At 36.3% G+C, this 23869-nt stretch overlaps 2 protein-coding genes across 2 annotated transcripts; one reads left to right on the top strand and one right to left on the bottom strand.

Annotated features, from left to right (window-relative positions):
* Nucleotides 1-9049: 9049 nt before the first annotated feature.
* On the bottom strand, nucleotides 9050-15170 carry GCK72_011282 (uncharacterized protein; the record flags this gene model as incomplete). The annotated part of the gene is made up of 4 exons (XM_053728342.1): nucleotides 9050-9365; nucleotides 11128-11328; nucleotides 12418-12695; nucleotides 15069-15170. 4 exons carry the CDS (start codon nucleotides 15168-15170, stop codon nucleotides 9050-9052), a joined length of 897 nt encoding a protein of 298 aa, XP_053587919.1.
* A 7733-nt stretch (nucleotides 15171-22903) lies between these two features.
* GCK72_011281 (uncharacterized protein) lies at nucleotides 22904-23347 on the top strand (the record flags this gene model as incomplete). The annotated part of the gene is made up of 1 exon (XM_053728341.1): nucleotides 22904-23347. One exon carries the CDS (start codon nucleotides 22904-22906, stop codon nucleotides 23345-23347), a length of 444 nt encoding a protein of 147 aa, XP_053587918.1.
* Nucleotides 23348-23869: the final 522 nt, after the last annotated feature.

Below are 23869 nucleotides of genomic sequence, written 5' to 3'. Positions count from 1 at the left end.
TATCTGAAAACTGACCACATCCCAAAAAAAGCTTAAATCAAAAACTTCTTCAGAAAAAACACAAAAAGAGCAAAAAAAGAGCGCCAACGGCGCGTGGATAATAAAATCTGATGATGTAGTAGTAGTGCATAGTAGGAGGACGAAAAAAGTAGCAAAAAAAGAAAAAATGGAATTATTTTTTCTTTTCTGTCCGTCCGTGTGCTCAGACACACATGAGAGGACACATACTGGACAAAATTAATTAGTTGGTGGGACACAGCTCTCCGCGTTGGGGAAATAATGAGAAGATGAGAGCATTTTCTCATTTTCTCATTTTCTCACATTTCCGCCCCTCTTTTTTATGGGTTGGGAATGAATGTAATGAGTTGGTCAATGTTAAAGCTCTTTTTCTTTTATGAATTTGGTACGTTTAGAAGAAAAAAAATTTTTCAAAACCAATTTTCCGCCCCAAAACTCAACTTTTTCAGCATTTTTAGCACATAAAACCCGTCAAAAACACTTTTTCAACCTATATTAGCAAAAACAAAAAAGTTTTCCCCTATGCGGACTCGAACCCTGGTACTCAGATTCCTAGTGTCTACCTTAACCACTCGGCCACCACTGCACACTTTTTTTTTCAAAACCTATCAATATGGGTATCAAAATTTTGGAAATTTTACGTAGATCCCAGATATTGACTTGAAAAACGGTGAAGGGTTCAAAATTCTGAAAAAAAAAAACTTGATAGTTGAAAAAAATTATCAAAAAAAAAAAATTGAAATTTTTTTGGCCGCTATCTGAAAATTTTTACTACCAGGACCTTAAATTTACACTCAATAGTAAAAATTGAAAAAACAAAAAAGTTTTCCCCTATGCGGACTCGAACCCCGGTACTCAGATTCCGAGTGTCTACCTTAACCACTCGGCCACCACTGCACACTTTTTTTTTCAAAACCTATCAATATGGGTATCAAAATTTCGGGAATTCAATCGGGAATTCGAATTTCTATATGAAAACAGCTGAAAGTTTCAAGAACTCGAGTTATACCTCAAAATTCGATAAAAATTGTAATTTTTCATAGTGATGGTGTGTCCATATCTCCGGATGTACCTTTTTTTTTCAAAAAAAATAAACTCACATATCGATTTGCATAATACCCTCCATAATACGGTATATTTCCATTCAAATACATCTTCTCCTTATCGTTTGTAGATAATGATGATGAGTTGGTATTACTGTTCTTTGTGTTATTTGTGATGACGTCATCAGTGGCCAATGCTCCAGATGGAGCCGTTGTGGTGGTAGAGGGCTGAAAATATGAAGTTTGTTGTGGAAAAGCCGGCTGAAAATGTTAAAAACGGGTCTAAGTTGAACTATATAATCTGTAATCCAAAGTTATAGGAATTTCGACCCAAAAAGGAATTTGACAGAGTTACGGTAGTTTTAGAAAGTTTTGGGTCCCACCACGAAAACTACAGTACCCCACAAGACTATACTTATTCGACGCGTCTCATTTTGCTGAATCTAAATATATCATTTTCAGTGAAATTCAAAGATTCCTGGCGAAGTTACGGTAGTTTTAGTGTCGGAGGTTAGAGCGCAGAGAATCCAGACACTCTGCGTCTCTAACCCTGAAATTCAAAATTTTCAGAGTATAGTCATGATTATACTTTTCTGAACGCTAGAAGCAAGCTGAATTCAAAAATATAAGTTTCATGGATTTTAACACAAAACTGATCGGATTACGGTATTTTGAAAATGTTGAGATTTTCGAAACATTTCGAAACTCTGTAACTTTTTGACTCGGGTTACTGTAGTTTTCGCGTTGAGACCCAATTTGGAGCAAATTTAGTCTGTTTATACTCATTTGAATCGTCTAATCGAGATAGAATTCTTAAAAATAAACACGTCTGAAAAGTTTTTGTCTGAAAATTTTTTTCTAAAAAAATAAATTTTCAGCAAAAACTACTATCACCATCACCTTCCTCGTGTTCTCAGCTTTCAGAAAAGTATAATCATGACCTGATTCGGTGTCAATTGGGTCCCACCACGAAAACTACAGTACCCCTCCACGTTTAAAGGCGCATTTTAGACAGAAATTCAGGGATAAAATGGCTATATTCTGACTAAATTAGACGATTGAATCTTGAAATAGGAAAGGTGCGGAATTGAATCCAAAAAATCCCAAAAAATGCTCAATATCACTCTAAATTTCTCATAATCCGTCGTCAACATAACGATTGAAAATCCAATTTCCTCTCGATAATCGAACTCAAGTATTCATAATCTATAAATCCCACTAAATCGAGAAAGGTAAAAGGGGTAGGTAAAAGAAGTGAGTAGAAGGAAATGGAAAAGGGGGTTTCTCTCATTTCCGATGCAGAGAAACCACCTCTCTCTCTTCTTTTTTCTACCTCTTTGTGACTGACGGAAGTCCAAAAGGTGAGCTGAGAGAGAGGTTAGATATCAACCACCCAGACAAGAACTGGCTAATGGTCAAGAGCTTGACACCTAGGTGTCTTAGTTAGCTGGAAGCAATAAGAGAGTCATGAGCTCAGTATCCGAGTCTGACAGTGCCTAATTTGAATGAAAAATCGGCCAAAAAAGTGGAAAATCACATTTTCAGCATAAAAATAGAGTGTAAATGTCATCTGTCGACTCAAAAATGCTATTTTTGAGGAAAAATCGGCTCAAAATAATCAAAATGCTCGAAATCGTCAATCTGTGGCTCTGTCCATCCGGATGTCCACTTTTCGGGACCCTTTTGGCTCAAAAATCAGCAAAGATTTGCTTTTTCCTCTTTAAAAATGTCTTTTTTTTTAAATAAAATCAGTACAAATCAATGAAAAATGTCCGGATTTTTCGATCTGCCTTTTCACATGTGCGCCCAGATGTCAACCTTCCATCCGAACACATTTTTGGGTTCAGTTAAAAAAAAACATTATTTTTTGGTTAAAAGTTGTGGTAAATCGAATTTTTAGTTCAAAAATTGGTTTTTTAATTAAAAATCTAGTGGGAATGCGATTTTTAACTCAAAAGTTCCAATTTTGAATTAAAAAGGTATATTTGCCTGATCAGAGTATACACCAGTTAGCTGTGATGGATTGGCCTTCTGAAACCATACTAAAGCTCCAGAAGTCAAAAAATAGTGCCCTCGGGGAAAGGCTGGCATAATGATTCACAATCCAGAATGATCATTTAAGAATCAGTAAGAAGTAGGTAAAGCCGCGGGCTGAGAGCACCGGGGAGGTGTGTCAGTTGAGTAATTGCAAGCTGAAGTCATTAATCACTGGCGGAGGTGGTGACAATGGGAGTTACGAATTCCACCTGCGGGTGAGGTGACCAAAAGTCATGAATAGTCAAGGATAGTTGTTGGTAAACCTTGAGGGCGGAGAAGGGAATGAAAAGTGTCTAGGTTTCTCAGGGGGGAGTTGCAAAGAAAAAGGACAAGTTAAGTTAGGGACTCAGAATATTTTATGAGGGGAAGGGGCGGGATGTTTGGAAAAAAGGGGTGAAGAAGAGATTGCTAGAATCGAAAACTTTTAACTTAAAATTCTCCGATTTCTGACTATAAATATTCTGCAAATGATGATGAAAATCCGAATTTCCGAATACGTGTTCAATCATTCTGAAGTATGTACTTCAATACATTTTTACTAAAGGAGGATGCACTTGAATATAGACGATAGAGCTAGTGTCTCAAGATGGAAAAAGAGCCCCAATTTAGAGTCAGTGTGCTCACATCAGTCATAAAAGGCTCTTTCTGGAAGATTTTATGAGTACCACAGACATTTTTGAGGTGCCTAGAAACGGCGCTGCTCAGACAGAGAAATTCTTCAAACTTTTTAACAGATTTTGGACGTTTTTACCATTGAGAACCGTTTTTTTTTAAAAATATTTTCATATATGAAGGGGTCTTTTTTCGTAGTTTTTTGATTTTGTGGGGTTTTTAACGGATTTTGGACATTTTTAGGCATTTTTACGCATTTTGGACGATTTTACGGTTGTTTAAGGGTTTTCGAGCAAAAATTTGGGGTTTTTGGACGTTTTTACCACTGAGAATCGACTCCAGATGTGAAAAACAGGATTTTGAGCATTTTTCACTGGGAAAATAAGATTTACTAGGTCGTGGAGCTCTCTTAATCGAAAATTGCGGGTTTAGCGGGTTTAGGACTGAAAATTGCGCATTTCCAGCAGTAAAAACGCTCCTAATTTGATTTTGAGCCATTTTTAAACGGATTTTTAACCTAAAAACGTCCGAAGCTGCGTAAAAATGTCCGAAATCCGTTAAAACCGTCCAAAATGCGTAAAAATGCCTCAAAATCCATTAAAACCGTCCAAAATCCGTTAAAAACCCCACAAAATCACAAAATTCAGTCAAAAGAGTACGAAAAAAGACCTCTTCATATATAAAAATGTAACAGGAGGGGGAGCTTAGGACCTCCCTCTAAGAAAAAAGAAGGGGAAATACACTATTTTTTTATGTGAAAACGGGAGGAGGGGTCCCCCTACATACTACAATTATGTAGTATCAAAAAAAAAAAGAGAAAAATCTGAAGAAGAAGAAGAAGCATTTCTTCTTCTTTCTCCCGAGACAATTGGCCTCGTTCCGTTTTTTTCTCTTTTTTTGGAATAAAAGGGAGCTGAGATTCCCCCCTTATGGAAAGAGGAAGAGAAAAGGAGGAAATGGTTATAAATTTGGCGCCTGGGACCCATAAACCAGATGGTTTTTTTTTGTTCGAGTTGTATAGAAGGAACTCATGGGAAAATCGGGGAAAAAAACGGAGATTTCGGTTTTTTGGTGGCCTAGAAATCCAAATTCTCATTTTTAAGTGATTTTTCACGTTATCAGAGTCAGAAATCATTGCGAAATTGCTCAAAACCGCCTAAAAACACGGATGGCCTAGAAACACCCAAACGGTGGCCTAGAAACCCAAATTTCCGATTTCTAACGGGTTTTTCTTGTTTTCAGGTGATTTTAAATGAAAAACCCACTAAAAACATGTCAAAACTACCCAAAAACCCGCGAAACCCGGTCCCAAACTGTCAGAAATGAAGAGAAATGACACATGTGGCCTAGAATACTAAACTGGTGGCCTAGAAACTCAAATGGTCATTTTTGAGCGATTTTTCACGGTTTCAGAGTCGAAAATCTATGCGAATTCGCTCAAGACCGCCAAAAAACACGGATGGCCTAGAAATCCAAATTTAAAATTTTTTTTTGAGTGTTTTCAAGGCGAAATTCGACGATTTTGACGATTTTGGCCTTATTTTGTTGTAAAAAGCGCCATCCTCATATTGGTGGCCTAGAATCCCAAATTTCCAATTTCTGACTTTTTAGATGCATTTTAATCGTAGGTTTCCTGTATAAAAACCTCAAAAATGTCAGTGACCTAAAAATCCTGAAATTGGTGGCCTAGAAACCCAAATTTCCGATTTCCGATTTTTCAGGTGTTTTTCCATCAAAAAATCGCTTAAAATATGTAAAACTACCCAAAATGTTGCAAAAACCGGTCTCAAATTCTCAGAAATGACTCCTGTGGCCTAGAATACCAAACTGATGGCCTAGAAATCCAAATTTTCAGTTTTGAGCGATTTTTCACGTTTACAGAGTCAAAAATCTCGGGAAAATCGCTGAAACGGATGGCCCCCAAAATCGGTGGCCTAGAAATCCAAATTTCCAATAAAAATAGACTGAAAATGAGAAATAAGAGTATTGAGATTGATTCTGATTGACTGAAATCGGTTAAAATTGCCTAATCGCTAAACGGTGGTTAATTTGCCCCAAGATTTCTGTTGTTTAGCAAGAAAATTCAAAAAAAAAATTTTGTTAAAATTTTTGAAAATTTTGAAAACTGGCTGAAAACAGAAAATCTGAAATTTCTAGCTAAAACTAATATCACCATTGTTTTCAGCTCGTCAAGAGCTTTCAGAAAAGTATAATCATGCCCCGATTCGGTGAAAGTTGGGTCCCGCAACGAAAACTACGGTATGCGTCTTTAAATTTGGAAGGATACTGTAGTTTTCGTGGTGGAACCCAACCTATGGCATGTTTATACTCATTAGAAGCGTATTGACACGCTGAACTCAAAAATATCAACTATTTTGATTTTGGAGCAAAAATGACCGGGTCACGGTAGTTTTAGTGATTTTCAGATTTTCGAAAAGTTTCGAAAATCTGTAACTTTCTTATTTTTCAGTATATTGGATTAATTTTTATTACATTAGATAGGTAATAGCCTGAACTAACTCTGAAAATTAGTTCCAGCCAGGACCCTGCCGGGTTACTGTACTTTTCGTGGCGGGACCCACAAATGTTTCAAATTTTCGGGTTACTCAAAATTTTCAGATTCCAGTCATGATTATACTCATTCGAAGCGTCTTGACTCACTGAATTCAACTAAACCACTAAAAATTGCTGAAAATTCTATACTAAGCCTAAAAATCTCATTTTCAGCACGGATTACTGTAGTTTTCGTGGTGGGACCCTACTAGGACATGATTATACTCATTTTGACGCTAAAAAACGCGCTGAATTCAATTTTTTCCAGTTTTTAGCATAAAAATCGAACAATTTTTACCTTTTCCCTAGTTTTCGCCGCCATAACTGTCTCCTCTTTGTTCATCTCATTTGGTTAGTCTCAACGGGGGCGCCAGTAGATCAAAAATTCTGAATCTGCGAATAATTGAATAAAATAAGAAAACAATTGGAGAAAAATACATTTCAAAAAAAAGATGAAAACTGATAAAAACAGTCGGAAAATTGAAAAAAAATTCAATATTTTTTTATTAATTTTTTTATTGCAATTCTAAAAAATATCTGAAAATATAATATATCTAAAGCCTAAATAACAAAAAAAAACCCGAAAATACAGAAAATTTCAAAAAAATTAAAATTTATTTTCGAAATTTATGAATCCACATGAGAAGAGTGACCAATGTCAGGGTGAACCTAAAATAATTATTTAATTAATTAATAATTTAATTATGTTTTGAATTATTCGTTAAATACGACAGAAATGTACAATTTTCGGCTCTAAAACTAGGAAAAATCGAGTTTTTGGACTTTTTGAGTCAAAAATTGATTTTTTCAGAAGAAAATTAGATTTTTAGCTGAAAATCCCAATTTTTTAAAGATATTTTTACACAATGCAGAAAATTTGACTCAAAATCGTAAAAATCGGAATTTTTATTGAAAAAATGTGAGAAAATTGCGTTTTTCGGAGTTTTTTTTTAAAGCAAAATCGGTTTCTTGACTAAAACGCCTATTTTCATCATCTGGAGGGGTAAAAAAACCTCAAAAAACGCTGAAAATTGTGAATTCTAGTTCGAAAAATCGAGTTTTTTAGACTTTTTGCGTCAAAATTTTATTTTTCCAGGTGAAATTGGGACTTCTAGTGTAAACACTCAATTTTTACTCATTTTGGGTCCAGAAACTCTAAAAAAAAAACGTGATTTGATTTTGACGTCCGAAATCTAATTTTCAGCCATAAAAACTCGTTTTTGAATGAAAAAACGTCACAAAAACACGATTTTTTCAGTCAGAAAGGTGATTCTCAAACTGACAAGTGAATTTTTGGTGTTTTTTAAAGTTAAAACTGACGATTTTCAGCATTTTCCGGTCAAAAATCATCCATTTCGACCAAAAAAAAAAAACAATGGGAAATTACGGAAAAATGTGAGAAAATTGCGTTTTTCGGAGTTTTTTTGACGCAAAATCGGACGTTTTCATATAAGAAATCGGTTTCTTGACTAAAACGCCTATTTTCAATCATCTGGAGGGGTAAAAAATCTCAAAAAACGCTGAAAATTGCGATTTTTCGATCGAAAAATTCATATTTATCAATTTTGAGATCCAAATACATGGAAAAAATCAGTTTTGGGAATTTTTTTTACTCTAAAATTGATTTTAAAGTCGAAAATCTAATTTTCAGCTTTAAAAACTAGTTTTCCAGTAAAAAAAAACGCCGAGAAATATGATTTTTCAGTGAGAAAGTTCATTTTAAGACTGAAAAATCAATTTAAGTAATGGAATTTGAAAACCCTCCAAAAGTAACGGTTTTTTGACCCAAAATTTAGACTTTTCAGCCAAGACTCCAATTTCGAGCTTAAAAAACCCAATTTTCAGCATTTTTGGCTCAAAAAACTCCGAATTTTCATTTGAAAAAGAGACGCACCACGTCGTCATATAATTCATGTGTTCATTTCGGACATTGATGTTGGTTTGACCACCGATTGGACCGCCCGGTACTGTCGTTTCTGGAAAAAATGAGGTTAATGAGCTTTTTTTGGCTTAGAATCGGATTTTCAGCAATTTTGAGTGATTTATTTGAATTCAGTGAGCTGAGACGCTTCGAATGAGTATAATCATGACTAGAATCTGAAAATTTTGAGGCATCCAAAATTTGAGACATTTTTTGGGTCCCGCCACGAAAAGTACAGTAACCCGGTGGGGTCCTGGCTGAAACCAGTTTTTAGAGTTAGTTCAGACTATTACCTATCTAATGTAATAAAAATTAATTCAAAATACTTAAAACTAAGAAAGTTACAGATTTTCGAAACTTTTCGAAAATCTGAAAATCACAAAAACTACCGTAACCCGATCAGTTTTCAGCCGAATTTCAAAATTTCAGTATATTCGGATTTAGTGAGTCAAGACGCTTCGAATGAGTATAATCATGACTAGAATCTAAAAATTCGGAAAATTTGAGACATTTTTGGGTCTCACCACGAAAAGTACAGTAACCTGGCGGGGCTCTGTCTGGAAATGATTTTTACAGTTAGTTCAGACCATTCCCTATCTATTGAGACTAAAATTATTCCAAAAAATAAAAAAGTTACAGATTTTCGAAACTTTTCGAAAATCTGAAAATCACTAAAATTACCGTAACTCGGTCATTTTTGCTCCAAATTCAAATTTTTTGATATTTTTGATTTCAGCGTGTCAAGACGGTTCGAATAAGTATAATCATGCCCACATTCGGTGAAAGTTGGGTCCCACCACGAAAACTACAGTATCCCTCCAAATTTAAAGGCGCATACCGTAGTTTTCGTGGTGGGACCCAACTTTCACCGAATCGGGGCATGATTATACTTTTCTGAAAGCTCTCGACGAGCTGAAAACGATGGTGATACTAGTTTTGTCATACCATAAGCCGCATCCAACCAAACGGGTTCAGTGTCATGATGCTTCGCCATTTGTTCCAAATCTCTATAATACCAGACGCCTTGTTCCGGAATATTCTGTCCGACGAATTGTGGTCGTTTTTCGGTTTTTCGGACGATTCCATCGAATGTCACCACTCCGATTGGATTCGTTTTTTGATGGGTTGACGGATCGAAGTAGAACGAGGGAAGCCAGCCACGATTGATTAGAATCACTTTTCTGGAATGGAATAATTTTGAGGTAAAACTGAGCGAAAAGTTGTTCGAATTGAAAAAAGAGTGAAAAATTTGGATTCAGACGAACGAGAGCTTAAAAATGAGTATAATCATGCCTAGGTTTGAAAATTTTCAGAATTTCCAGCGATTTCTGATTTTTTTTCAGCCAGAATTGGATTTTCAGAAATTTCCAACTTCATAATCAAATTCAGCGCATCGAGACGCTTCGAATGAGTATAATCATGCCTAGAATCTGAAAATTTGGAAAATTTAGACATTTTTGGGTCTCACCACGAAAAGTACAGTAATCCGGTAGTAGTCCTGGCTGGAACAATTTTTTAGAGTTGGTTCAGGCTATAACCTGTTTAATGTCACAAAAATCAGTCCAAAATATGAAAAACTGAGAAAGTTATCGATTTTCGAAACTTTTCGAAAATCAAAAAATGAATTTTTCAGCGATTTTTCAATCAGAATTCGATTTTCAGAAATTTTCAGTTTTATAATCAAATTCAGCGCGTCGAGACGCTTTAAATGAGTATAATCATGCCTAGGTTTGGAAAAATAGAAATTTTGGGTCCTACCACGAAAACTACAGTAACTATAAGATTTAGGGTCAGGATTCATTTTTCACGGATAGTTCTAATGATTCTGATTAATTCAAACCGAAAATCATCGGAAAATACTGAAAATTGAGAGAGTTACAGACTTTCGAAACTTTTCGAAAATCTGAATTTCACAAAAACTACCGTAACCCGATCAGTTTTTAACAGAATTTAAAAATTTTGATATATTTGGATTCAGCTCGTTGAGACGCTTCAGATGAGTATAATCATGGCTATAATCGCTCGGAATCGAGTCCTTCGTCAAAAATCGTCCAAATTTAAAGGCGCATACCGTAGTTTTCGTGGTGGGACTCAATTTGCACTTAAAATTGACATGATTATATTCATTCGAACCGTGTTGACCAGCTGAATCCAAATATACCAAATTTTTAAAATTCGGCTGAAAAGTGATCGGGTTACTGTAGTTTTTGTAAAAATCAGATTTTCGAAAAGTTTCGAAAATCGATAACTTTCTCTGTTTTAATAGTTTTTGATGATTTTTGGTTATAAATAATCGGAATCATTTGAACTATCCGTGAAAAATGAATCCCGACCCTAAATCTTATGGTTACTGTAGTTTTCGTGCTGAGACCCAAAAATTTCTCAAATTTCTCAAATTTTCAGATTCTAGTCATGATTATACTCATTCGAAGCGTCTCGACGCGCTCAATTTGATTATAAAACTGAAAATGCCTGAAAATCGAAATTCTGGCTTAAAAATCGCGGAAAAAGTCATTTTTTGATTTTCGAAAAGTTTCGAAAATCTGTAACTTTCTCAGTTTTTCATATTTTCGACTGATTTTTATGACACTTAACAGGTTATAGTCTGAACTAACTCTAAAAATTGTTCCGACCAGGACCTCAACAGGGTTACTGTACTTTTCGTGGTGGGACCCAAAAATGTCTCAATTTCTCAAATTTTCAGATTCTAGTCATGATTATACTCATTCGAAGCGTCTCGACGCGCTGAATTCAACTATAAAGTTGAAAATTTCTGAAAATCAAATTCTGGCTGGAAAAAATCAAAAAAAGCTGAAAATTGATTTTTTTTCAAAAATCTGAAATTCTCCAAACCTAGGCATTATTATACTCATTTCAAAGCTCTCAGTCTCCTGAATCCAAATTTTTCACTAATTGCTCATTTTGACCTACTACAGTACTCACCCACTACCCTTCAACCGGAACGGTGTAATCAAATGTCCACCGTGACTGCTCATCTCGTTCTCTGAGAGCATCGAACCCGCCGCCGCACTCTGTTTTTTCGCCGGATCGAAACGCCCGCGTGGACTGATGATGAATTCACGATTGTGCAGGAATTCACCGGTTACGGTGACACGACAGTACTCCAGTGGTTCTAGGGAGTCACTGGAAGTAGAAATATGTTTTAAAAAATTTCAAAACGGGATTTTCAGCCAAAAACAACCAAAAAATCGAATACAGCTCGTTGAGACGGTTCAGAAAAGTATAATCATGACTATATTTCAAAAAAATTTTTTTTGAAATTTTTCTTTTGGATTTTGGATCCAAAATTCAAATTTCGTGGTGGGAACCAATTTTTCTTGTCATTATCGTATTCAGCTCGCCAAGACGCTCCAGAAAAGTATAATCATGCCCATATTCGGTGAAAGTTGGGTCCCACCACGAAAACTACAGTACCCCTCCCCGGATTTTTGATCTTTCGCGTCGAGACCCAACTTTCTCCAAACCTGGGCATGATTATACTCATTCGAAGCGTCTTGACTCACTGAATTCGAAAAACTAAGTTTCAAGGGTCTCGACACGAAACTAACCGGGTTACGGTAGTTTTAGTGATTTTGGGATTTTCGCAAAGTTTTGAAAATCTGTAACTTTCTCAGTTTTTGAGATTTTTCGATGATCTTTTGTTCAAAATATAGTGAATCATTCGGACTAACACTAAAAATACAATCAGGAGTGTATCCAAAGGGTTACTGTAGTTTTCGCGGTGGGACCGGAATATTTAAAAATTTTTTCGATTTTTTACTATTTCACATTTTTCTGAAGCGTCTCAATGTGCTGAATCTGACCGTGGTATTAGTTACTGCTTAAAATTTCAGATTTTAAATGTCAAGTCAAAAAAATTTTTTTCTTTTTTCAGATTTTTTCGAAAAATTTAATTTTTTTCTGAAAACCATTCACACATCCTCAATCAGCTCTTTCTCCGCTTTCAAAAAAGTATAATCATGCCCCGATTCGCTTCAAGTTGGGTCCCATCACGAAAACTACAGTACCCCTCCAAATTTAAAGGCGCATACCGTAGTTTTCGTGGTGGGACCCAACTTTCTCCGATTCTGGGCATGATTATACTTTTCTGAAAGCTCTCGACGAGCTGAGAACGATGGTAATATTAGTTTTGGCTGAAAAATTCAGGTTTTCAATTTTCAGCCAAAAAAATTTCAAAAAAATTTTTTTTTTGGATTTTGCTGAAAACCGTACCAACTCAAATCTTGTGGCAAATCCACCGCCGCCTGACTCAATCTCGAGTGTAAATGATCGATTAAATCGAGTTTCCATTTCAATCGATAACATTGCCAAATTCCGAGTGAAAACGCGAACGCCGGCAGTCCCAACATGAGAATCGCGCCGCCGCTCCACTCGATTCGTTTCGATTTTTTCGATTTTTGTTCGTTTTTCGAATTATCCGCGTTTTTGACGAGTTTCGGAGCATCCAGATCGAGAATTTGAGAGTTTCGGTGGTGAAGGAGTGGGGTGGTCTGAAAAAAAACGTGATTTTTTCAACATTTTTGGCTGAAAAAAACGCTGAAAAATGAGAATTTTCAGCGATTTTTAACTAAAAATCGGCGATTTTTCGACATTTTTGAGCGGTGGCCGAACTTTCGCATTTTTGGATTTCTAGGCCACCGAGAGCAAATTGTCGGAAACGGTGAAAAACACGCTTTTAACTCGAAAATTTCACATTTTCCTTTTCTCGGAGCTCCCAGAATGGTTACACTGACCAAAGCGGTCAAAACGCGTCTACGACACGCCAGCCTTCTCATTTTTGAGATTTCTGGCGCGCTTTTGACGCGTTTTTCATGGTTTTCGACTTAAAATGACGTCTATACCAAATCCAATACTCTAAATCTATTAAAAACCTCAAAAATTGTCCTAAAATCTCTCTAAAATCACCAAAAATGAGCTAAAACGTCCTCGTTCGAAAACGCGTCTACGACACGCCAGACTTCTCATTTTTGAGACTTTTGGCGTGTTTTGGACAGTGTGAGGCTCCCGGGACGATTCGGGAAATTTCCCGGGAAGTTTCCCGGGAAATTTCCCGAGAATTTTCCGGGAAATTTTCGGTAAAAAATTTCCCGATAGCTTCCCGGGAAATTTCCCGAAATTTATAGTTCCGGGAAGTAAACTTCCCGGGAAATCTCACTTACGTACAAATCTAACAACCAGGGTTCGATTCCCACTCGTGCCAAAACTTTTTTGTTTTTTGTTTTTGACTTTTTGGTAACAATCTGATCACCAGGGTTCGACCCCTCCGGTGTCAAAACTTTTTTCATTTCATTTCTTGATTTTTGGTACCATTCTGAAACCATTTCAGAACAAAAAAAACATTTTTAGATTACAAGTGTCTCTTTTCAGAACAGTCCTTCTCCGAAAAAGCAACTTTGGTCTTCAGATTTTTACCAAAAACCAAAAATGAAATGAAAAACAGCTTTGACACCAGTGGGGTCGAACCATGATTGTCAGATTGTTACCAAAATGTCAAAAACAAAAAACAAAAAAGTTTTGGAACGAGTGGGGATCGAACCCCGGTTGTCAGATTGGTACCCAAAGTAGTTCTCAATAATTTCCCGAAAAAAATCCCGGATTTCCCGAACTTCCCGAAAATTTCCCGGGAAATTTTCGGGAAAATTTCCCGGTATTTCCCGGGAAGTTCGGGAGCTTCCCGGAACTTTACCGGGAAATTTTCGGTAAAAATTTCCCGGTAATTTCCCGGGAAATTTCCCGAAACAGCATTTCCCGGGAAATGTTTCCCGGGAGACTCACACTGGTTTTGGACGCGTTTTTTCATGGTTTTCGACTTAAAATGACGTCTATACCAAATCCAATACCCTAAATCTTTCAAAAACCTCAATTTCCTGCTGAAAATGTCGGAAAAACCACCAAAAATGAGCTAAAACGTCAAAAAACAGTCCTCGTTCGAAAACGCGTCCACGACACGCCAGCCTTCTCATTTTCCAAATATCTGGCGCGCTTTGGACGCGTTTTTCGATGGATTTCGAGTGGGAAATCGCTCAAAAATGGTGTCCATAGCAAATCCAATACGTTAAATCTCTTAAAAACCTCGAAAATTGGCTAAAAACGGCCAAAAATCCCAAAAAATGAGCTAAAAACGTCCTCTTTTGAAAACGCGTCTACGACACGCCAGACTTCTCATTTTTGAGAATTCTGGCGTGTTTTGGACGCGTTTTTTAATATGATTTTCTACTTATTAGCGGCCCACCCCCTCTTACAACTGCGCCCCGCCGCAAACGAGAGAGTATCGGTGAGAGACGCAGAATTTTTTCTCGCGCGAACAAATATTTTTACCAGTTTTGACCTATTTTCGCTGTTTTTAAGAACAAATTGCATAAAAACTTTCGAAAAATAGTGAAAATAGGTGAAAAACTGTGAAAATAATTGTTGGCGCGAGAAAAAAATCTGCGTCTCTCGCCGATACTCTCTCGTTTGCGGCGGGGCGCAGTTGTAACGAACTTGCTCGGCTAATAAAATGCTGTCTATATCAAATCCAACATTCTAAATCTGTTAAAAACCTCAAAAATTGGCTTAAAATCTTTCTAAAACCTCTAAAAACGTTCGGAAAACTCAAAAAAGGAGCTAAAACCGTCCTCGTTCGAAAACGCGTCTACGACACGCCAGCCTTCTTATTTTTGAGAATTCTGGCGTGCTTTTGACGCGTTTTTGAGTTGGAAATGCTGTCTATATCAAATCCAACATGCTAAATCTGTTAAAAACCTTTAAAATTGGTCAAAAATAGCGAAAATCGGAATTTTTCGCTGAAATTTTTCGAAAAAACGATTAACATCGGTCTAAAACCACCAAAAAATGCGGTTTTTTTGGCAAAAAAAACTCACTTTATATCCATTCGTTTGAATCGAATAACACGAAGATATCCTTCCTTTTCGAATATGGCAAATCCTCCTAATGGCTGTGGAGAAGAAGGGAAAAGGAGGCATCTGGTCGGATGGGGGACCACCTGTCCATTTTATAATTGGGTATGTATTAGAGAGAGAGAGAGAGACGCAGAGAGAGATAGAGAGCGACGGGCGGCTCATTCATCATCATTAAAGAGCCAGACGGCTCGTTTTCAAATCCTATTAGACTCCGCCCATTTTTAGGAAACCACGCCCACTTTCAGAATGTTTTACGGTTTCAGTGGAAAAAATAATCAGAAATCAGCTGAAAATGCTCAAAAAATGAGTTTTTTCCAGACTTATCGCAAATCGGGTCGGTCGACCCGGATTCAAAAGTGGGTACCCATTTTTTACTGAAATTTTTTGAAATTTTTCGAAAAAATAGAGTGAAAATGCTAAAATTATCATAAATATTCACATTTTGATTCAATTTTAAAGTTTTGATCAAAAATTCAAATTTTTTCAAAAAATATTTCAAAACGGCCCGTGACAAGTCATTTTTAATCATTTTAATTGAGAAAAACGCCAAAAATCACAATGAAATAGGGCGTGGTCTTATTAGATGCTGGACGGAGCCGTCCAACTTTTCATCAAAAGAAGCCACGCCCATTTTCAGAGGTTTTCGTGGGGAAAAAAATCAGAAATCAGCTGAAAATGCTCAAAAATTGGGGTTTTTCGTTTCTTTTTTCTCATTTTTGGCTTGTTTTTGACGGTTCCAGTAAGCCACGCCCCTTTTGTGTGATTTTTTCTACGTTTTTCAATAATTTTTTCTCATCTGAATTCCGGTTGGAAATCAGATTGCTGTTTTCAGCTGAAAAGTGAAACGAATTGACTGAACTTTAGTGAATTTTCAGCTGAAAAAGTGAGAAAACTCTTGATTTTTATGAATTTTCAGCCAATTTTTCACTTTTTTTAGCTAAATATTCGAGAAAAAAGGATTTTCAGCCAGAATTCAGATGAGAAAAAGCCCAAAAATTCACATAAAAAGGGCGGGGCTTTAATAGACTCCGCCCACTCTTGAAAGGATGATTTTGACAGCTTTCAGCAAAAAACGTTCAAAAAAATTACAGGAAAAGGGGCGTGGCTTCCTAAAAATGGCTGGGCGGAGCCAAAAAACACAAAAATTGGTTTAAAATATGTCGGTTTTGGCTGCGGAACAAAAATATGATGTGACTTCAAGTAGAGAATAATCTTAAAAACGTTTCAGAATTTCAACAAAAAATGGAATAACAATTAAAGAAATATGAAGAAAAAGTTGAGAACAAAAACAATAAAATCGCTGAAAACTGATATTTTAAATGTCATTTTCAGCGATTTTATGATTTCAAAACAATGAAAATGATGGAAAATAGTCAATTATAGGGCTTAAAATTAGAAAAAAAAGGGAATTTCAGTAGAAATTAGAGATTTTAAGCGAGTTTTAGTGAACTTTTTCTCTTTTTTAATTGAAATTTGATTCTAATTCTGAAAATCGGTCTGAAAATGACAGATTTTCAGCATTAGAATACAATTTCGGTGGGAAAATTTCAGAAAATCATGATTTCAGCGTTTTTTTACTCAAAAAATCGTCTGAAAATCGCATTTTTAGTCTAAAATATCGGTTTTCATCAAAATTTTTCAAAAATTGGCTTAAACCCCAAAAAATTGAAATTCCGGACTGAAAACTCAAAATACAGCACAATTTTTCTTGAAAATCGTCTAAAAAACGGATTTTTTGTCTAAAATCTTGATTTTCAGCTCAGTTTTCATCAAATTTTCCAAAAATCGTCTGAAAACCCGCATTTTTAGTGAGAAAAGTCAAATTTCCGCTCAATTTTCACCCAAAATGACTCCAAAATCGTCTGAAAATCTCATTTTTGGCTGAAAAACTCTAAATTTAAACCAAATTTCAGCTCAAAATCTCTGATTTTCAGCTATTCTACTGTGGACTTAATATTCGACAAATGAAGGATTTGGGGGTAAATTTCATGGATTTTCCGTCAATTTTATAGAAAATCGGCTGAAAATCTCATAAAATACTTTAAAAGGGTCAATTCTAGCCTATTTTCAACGAAAAAATCAATTTTCTACTGAAAAATCGACCAAAAATGCCCAAAAACAACGAAAAAAAAGACAAAAATTGAAGAAAAAAACAGTGATAACAATAACAAAAAATGGGGAAACTCGTAGCAAAGAAAAACAAGAATCGATTGATCTATCGACGTCCACCACCACCACCACGTCCTCCTCTTCCACCGCCACCGGCCGGCTTCTTGGCTCCGCCTCTTTTTCCTCCACGTCCTTTGGTCTTTTCTTTCGCTTTCGCGGCACGAAGATCCTTCTTCATACGGCTGAAAAAAATATATTTGCATTTTGAATCAAAACTCAATTTTTTGGATTTTCTGATGATTTTAATGCAAAAAAAAAACCGAATTTCAGACTGGAAATGTAGAAAATCGGCTTGAGATCTCGAAAATGTGATTTTTGACTGATTTTCAGCCGTAATTGACTGAAAATTGGTGTCGGAATTGTAATTTTTTTTTAAATTCCAATTTTGAATGAGATTTTAGATGAAGAATAGCTCTCGAAGCTTGAATAATTCGAATAATGAAGTATTTTCAGCTCAAATACACTGAAAATGATATCATTTAACTACGAACGATCAAGAATTGATCGTAAAATATTGCATTTTCGAACCGATTTCTTCGAAAAACTGCTGCAATTTCAGAAAATCGGCTTGAAAACTCATTATTAGGTCTTAAAACGACTTAAAATCGTAATTTTTGAATCGAAACTCATCAATTCTCTGCCATTTCAGAACATTTTTGTGTGAAATCAGTTTCTAACTCAAGATTTCAGATTCTGAGTCGATTCTTGATCTTTCTTATTTAAATGACAACATTTTCAGTATATTTGAGCTGAAAATTTCTTGAAATCCACATTATTTGAGCTCTAAGAGTCATTTTTCATCTAAAAACTCATCCATAACTAGAATTTTCGAAAAAGTATGATTCTGAGACCAATTTCAGTCAATTCCGGCTGAAAACCAGTCAAAAATCACCTTTTTGCTTTTTTTGAGCTCATTTTTTATCAAAAAACGCATCTCGAATCGATTCTGAGCCAATTTCAGTCGATTTTCAGTCAATTTTCGTCCATTTCTCCCCCCAACAACTCACCTATCGACAAGTTTGTACTGTCCATTCGGTCGTGCGGTCTTTCCCTTCTTTCCTTTCGTCATTCTCACCAATTCCACCTTCTTCTTCTCTTTTCTGTGTGCATTCGCATACACTTTCTTCATTTCTCTCACTTTCTCCGAGTGCTCCATTTGGTCGTTCTCCAGAATTCCCTCAGCCTTCTTCTTCGCCGATTCCAGCTTTCGTTGCATTCTGGAATACAGGAAAATTAGCAGTTTTCAGAGTTGATTTATCATAATTTCGGTTCAATTTCTCATTCAAAACTGATTATAGCCGTTTCGTTTTCAGTTTTGGTGGAAATTTTGATTGAAAATCGATAAAAACAGAGATTTTGGCTGGAAATCTCATTTTTGTCACAAAATTTTCGCTGAATTCGCCGAAAAAAGAGATTTTCAGCTTTTCCAGTTCAAGGACTAATTTCAGCTGTAAATTCCGCAAGTTTTCACTCATTTTCGACCGATTTAGTTGAAATTTCCCTCCATTTTTGCATAATTCATGAAAATCGTTAGAAAACCGAATTTTTTGTCTTAAAGCTCAACATTTTAAAATTTCAAACGAATTTCAGCCGATAACCTTTAACTTTCAGAAAATCTCATAAGATGTCTCAAAGACAGGATAAAAGGACCAATTCTAGAATATTTGTCAGCGAAGAATGTGTGTTCCACTGAAAAATCATACCAAAATCTCATAAAAATCATTTTCGACCGATTTTGATGAAAATTTCAGCATTTTCTTTTATTTTTCCATGATTTTCAGCGTTTAAGTCAATTCCAATGCATTTCAAACAAAAAAAAAGAAGAGATTTTCAGCATTTCCAGCTCAAGGAGTCTCTTCCGTCTAATTTGAGCCGTAAAATCACATTTTCGACCAATTTTGTTGAAATTTTCCGCCATTTTTCCACGTCTTTCATGAAAATCAGACCATCTAGCGAGTTTCAGCGTCTACAGAAGTTTAACTGAACTCTGATACATTTTAAACAGAAAACGAAGAGCTTTTCAGCATTTCCAGATTAAATTCACGATTCTCAATCATTTTCGACCGATTTTGATGAAATTTTCAGTCATTTTTCCACATTTTTCATGAAATTCATACGCACTTTCTCTGTTTTCTAGCCTTTGCCTCGGCGACCTTCTTCGACGGTCTCGCATTGAATTCGCGCATTCTCTCTCTGTACAAAGCGACTTGTTCCTTGGTGACAGGCGTCTGTTTGAAGTAATGTTTCTTCTCATCATCGACAAACCAATCCGGCAATCCCTCGTCGTTATTCGCATATCGATTCCACGCATTCTCCTCCAATTCTCTCGCCGCCTTCGCCGAATAGATCATTTGCTCTCCGATGGCGAGTTGCTCCGGTGTCAAACGACGCTTCTTGGCCACTGGTTTCAAATCTTCTCCGATTATTTTTGAATCCGCTTTCCGTTTCGTCGCACGTGTCCCCTCATCCTCGTATCTCTCCTCCTCGTCATCGTCCAAATCGATTTGAGCGTCGAAACGACTCATTTTCTCTTTGGCGACGTCGTCGGTCATCTCGGCGTCCGATTCGGAATCCGATGCGAGCTCATCGGCGCCTGAAATAGAAAATTGGTGGTTTTGAGTCATTTCAAGCCGGGAAATCTCATTTTTTGCTTGATTTTCGCCATTTTTCTTCATTACAGCAAAAACTCGAAATTCTGGCCACTAGCAACACCATTTAGCGCCGCAGAAAACGGAAAAAAATGGGACAAAAGTCGCGATTTTTCACTATTGAACATGATTTTTCGGGAAATCTGTGGTTTTGAGTCATTTTTGACGGATTTCCAGGTTTTCAATCGTTTTTAAGCCAAGAAATCGTGTTTTCAGCTATAATTTTGTCTCATTTTCAAAAATTCAGTTAGAAGTCAGTTTCAGAAATGGTGGTTTGACGGTTTTTCGAGGTTTCAATAATTTTAAAATTTTCATGAAAAATATAATTTTCAGCAAATTTTCCAGGAAGAAAAGGCTAGAAATCATCTGGAAGCGATTCTGACGTTCAAAGATGGATGTAGACTCCAGTAAATCGGATTTTCAGCTAAATTTCAGAGGAAAACTGCACAAAATCAGTATTCCAGTCAATTTTCCCCTCAGATTTTCAGCGTTTTCAGGCAAAAAATCACGATTTTTCACAACAAAACAATGAATTTTCGCTAATTTTCCTAAAATTTAGACTAAAAAGCTATTTTCAGCCTATTTCATATCGAAACTGCACCAAATCACTGAAAATAAAATTTTCAGCAAATTTTCCAGCAAGAAAAGATTAGAAGTCATCTGCAAGCGATTCTGATGCTTAAAAATGAATTCAGACTCTAGTAAATCGGATTTTCAGTTAAATTTCAGATGTAAACTTCACAAAATCAGTGTTTCAGTCAATTTTTCGATATTTTCAGCGTTCCCTTGGTCAATTACGGCTGGAAAATCACTCAAAAATCACATTGTTGAGATTGTGGGCTCTTTTTTCGCTGATTTTTAAAAAATTTTCAGCCAATAGATTTCCAGATCCGCGTTTTCATGCAAAAATCACGATTTTCCACTACAAAACTCCAAATTTCGAGTGTTTTCATCGAGTTTTCGCTATTTTTAGTCAATTTTTCCACCAGATTTCCAGATCCCTTACCATCAACAGTATTGAATCCATCATCCTCCTCTTCTCCATCTCCTCCTTTTCCCTTCTTCTTTTTCTTCTTCTCATCTTCAAAAGAGACCGTATTATCATATTTCTTCCCCTTCTTCCCAATATGTTTCTCAATTGCATTCATCTCATCGTCGTCGTCTTCATCTGAAATCAATCCAGCGATTTCCTCTTTTTCGAACCAAGATTCCGTTCGAACGTTCTTCTTTTCCTTCTTCGATAATCCCGAATTCGCCGTGTGAATCAATTCGTTCTCGTCGTCATCTGAATCCTCGCCTTCTTGTTCGATCGTCTCCCATTCACCGTCGCCGAGTCCCTCATCCTCTTCATCGTCGGAATCTGCAAGAAAATTGGATTTTTAGAGCAAAAATCATAAAAAATGAGCAGAATCTCACCAAAAATCTAAAATTTTGACAGATTTTCAGCCAAATTTCGCCTAAAATCACTTTCAGATGTCTCAAAACTCGATTTTCTGCGGAAATTCATAAACTCAACGCTAGAAATGTAAATTTTTGTGGGAATTTAGTGATTTCGTAGCTGAAATTGTGCATTTTCTACTAAAATTGAGACATTTTCAGCATTTTTTCGCTCAGATAAGCTGATTTTCGTGCTTCCACATATTAAAAAAAAGAGCCATTTTTCAGTCATTTTGGTGCCAAAATGGACGAAAAATATCCGATTTTCGCGATTTCGAGATCGTTTTTCAGCAATTTTTCAGCATTTTCTCCTCTACACACCTCCATCAGCCGTATCAAAATCAGGCGCGGCGGTCTCCTTGGTAATCTCCGCCAACTCTTTGGCCCGTCTGATCTTTTTCAGCTGGAAGACCTCTTGATCCTCAGCTTGCGGTCCCTCGTCTCCATCGATAATCATTTTGAGTTCTCTTCTCTTCAAAACTCTCGCTTTCGCCTTCAACATCTTCTTCTTTTTCTTCTTCAACGCCGCCTTCTCGTCTTCTGACGCCTTTGCAATCATCTCATCAATTTCAGCCATTGCTTTGTCTTCTTCTTGTTCCTCTGTCAGTGTCTCTTCGATGACGACGTCTTGAGCTTCGCCTTCGAGTGCTTTACGCTCCGCTTCGATCGTTTCCAACATCGATTTTCGCCATCTGAAATAGAATTGAGTATAGTGGGGTTCTGAGTGTAAAATGTCGGATTTTCAGCTATTTTCAGCCAAAATACGTAATCTGAAATTGAAAAATTCGATAGGAATCGAGTATAGTGAATTTCGGACATATAACATAGTTTTCAGACATTTTCAGCCAGAAAATTTGTGAAAAATACGTCGAAATCATTATGGAATTGAGTATAGTCGAGGGGTTGAGTGTGGAATGTCCAATTTTAAGCTAAAAATACACATTTTATCTAGAAAAATGCAAAGTTTTCTATGAATTCTATGAAACTTTCATCAATTTTCAGCTAAAACCCCACGAATAAGCTCGAAAAACGAGTTTAGAGGTTAAATTTCCAGATTTTGTGACTAATTCAAGAGCAGTTTCCGTTTTTCCCTATTTTTGACCCGAAAATCTGATTCTGATAGGTTTTTCCTGTCAACAAATAGGAAAAACGAATCTGAATCAAATTTTTGTGCGGAAAATGGCAAAAAATTTACCTCATTTTAAGAGTATTTCATTATTTTGTTAAATTTTTACGGGATGATTGCGATTTTCAGCTGGGAAAGGCTGAGAAAACTATCGATTCTGTCCAATAAATGTCATTTTTCAGTTTTTTCAGAAAATTCAGCTCTTTCTCCTCATTTAATCAGATTTTCGAGCTAAAAATCTCAAATTTTTCGTTAAATTGAGTCTAAATCAGTGAATTTCACGCTCAAAACTCCAATTTCTCTCTAAAAAAAGATGATTTTCCTCCAATTTTTTACCTCAACAGAACTCTCAACTCCCTCGGTCCCAACACTTTGACATCCTTCATATACTCCTCCACTTCCTCCGTCGTCTTCTCATGATTCTTCCATTTCTCATCATCCAACAGTATCACATTGGCCACACCGAGAATATCCAAATACCCGGGAGATTTGATGAAATCTGTGGCTTTAATAGTGGAATGAACAGCGAGCGAGTCAGTATCGTATCCCTCCGCTTTCGCCTTCTTCTGTTTTCCAATCAACAAATTCTGAGGATTCGGTTTCGTTCCCTCAGATCCATCTGGATTCGCAAAGACCTTCTTGGGATCCAAAAATTCGGCGCCAACCTTATCCGGCTTCAAATAGACCTCACAAACGACGAAAATCTCGGCGGATTCGAGACGAGAAGCGGCTGGTTTCCAGACGTGAACCCTCTTAAACAACTTCTCAAAGACACGAATCAGACACGAATAATCGTTCGAACGGAACACTTTTGTCACGAAAGTACCGCCTTTTCGAAGGATTTGAGTGGCGAGTTTTAGAGCGGAGAGGGTCAAACAATTCTGTTGAAAGGCGTCGTGAACCCAGTTGAGACCAACGTTTGGAGCACCGTCGTGGAGGACGCAATCCGCCTGAAAAAATGTGATTTTTGGGGGGAAATCATTATAAAAAACATAAAAAACAAAATTTTTCAACTAAAATTGATGAAAATCGGGGCAAAATCGATCTAAAATCCTTCAAAAACTAGATTTTAGAGCCATTAGTCCCAATTTTCATCAATTTCAGTTGAAAAATCGCGTTTTTTAAAATGATTTTTCAGCCATTTTGGCCCTATTTGCTCCTAAACTCATATTTTCATGATTTTCGTCATTTTCATTGAAAATTCGACAAAAAGTGACAAAAAATTTTAAATTCGGCGGAAAAATCGTGAAAACATAATTTTAGGGGCGAATAGGGCAAAAATGGCTGAAAATCGTCAAAAATCATGATTTATCATCTGAAATTGATGAAATCGGGAGAAAATCGATTAAAAACATCGAAAAAAACCCGATTTCTCCACTGAA

The sequence above is a fragment of the Caenorhabditis remanei genome, chromosome III, assembly GCF_010183535.1.
Source record: "Caenorhabditis remanei strain PX506 chromosome III, whole genome shotgun sequence".
In the NCBI taxonomy this organism is placed as follows: Eukaryota; Metazoa; Nematoda; class Chromadorea; order Rhabditida; family Rhabditidae; genus Caenorhabditis; species Caenorhabditis remanei.
The sequence above is the reverse complement of the archived record's forward strand: the minus strand, read 5'-3'. Positions and strand labels throughout refer to the sequence as shown.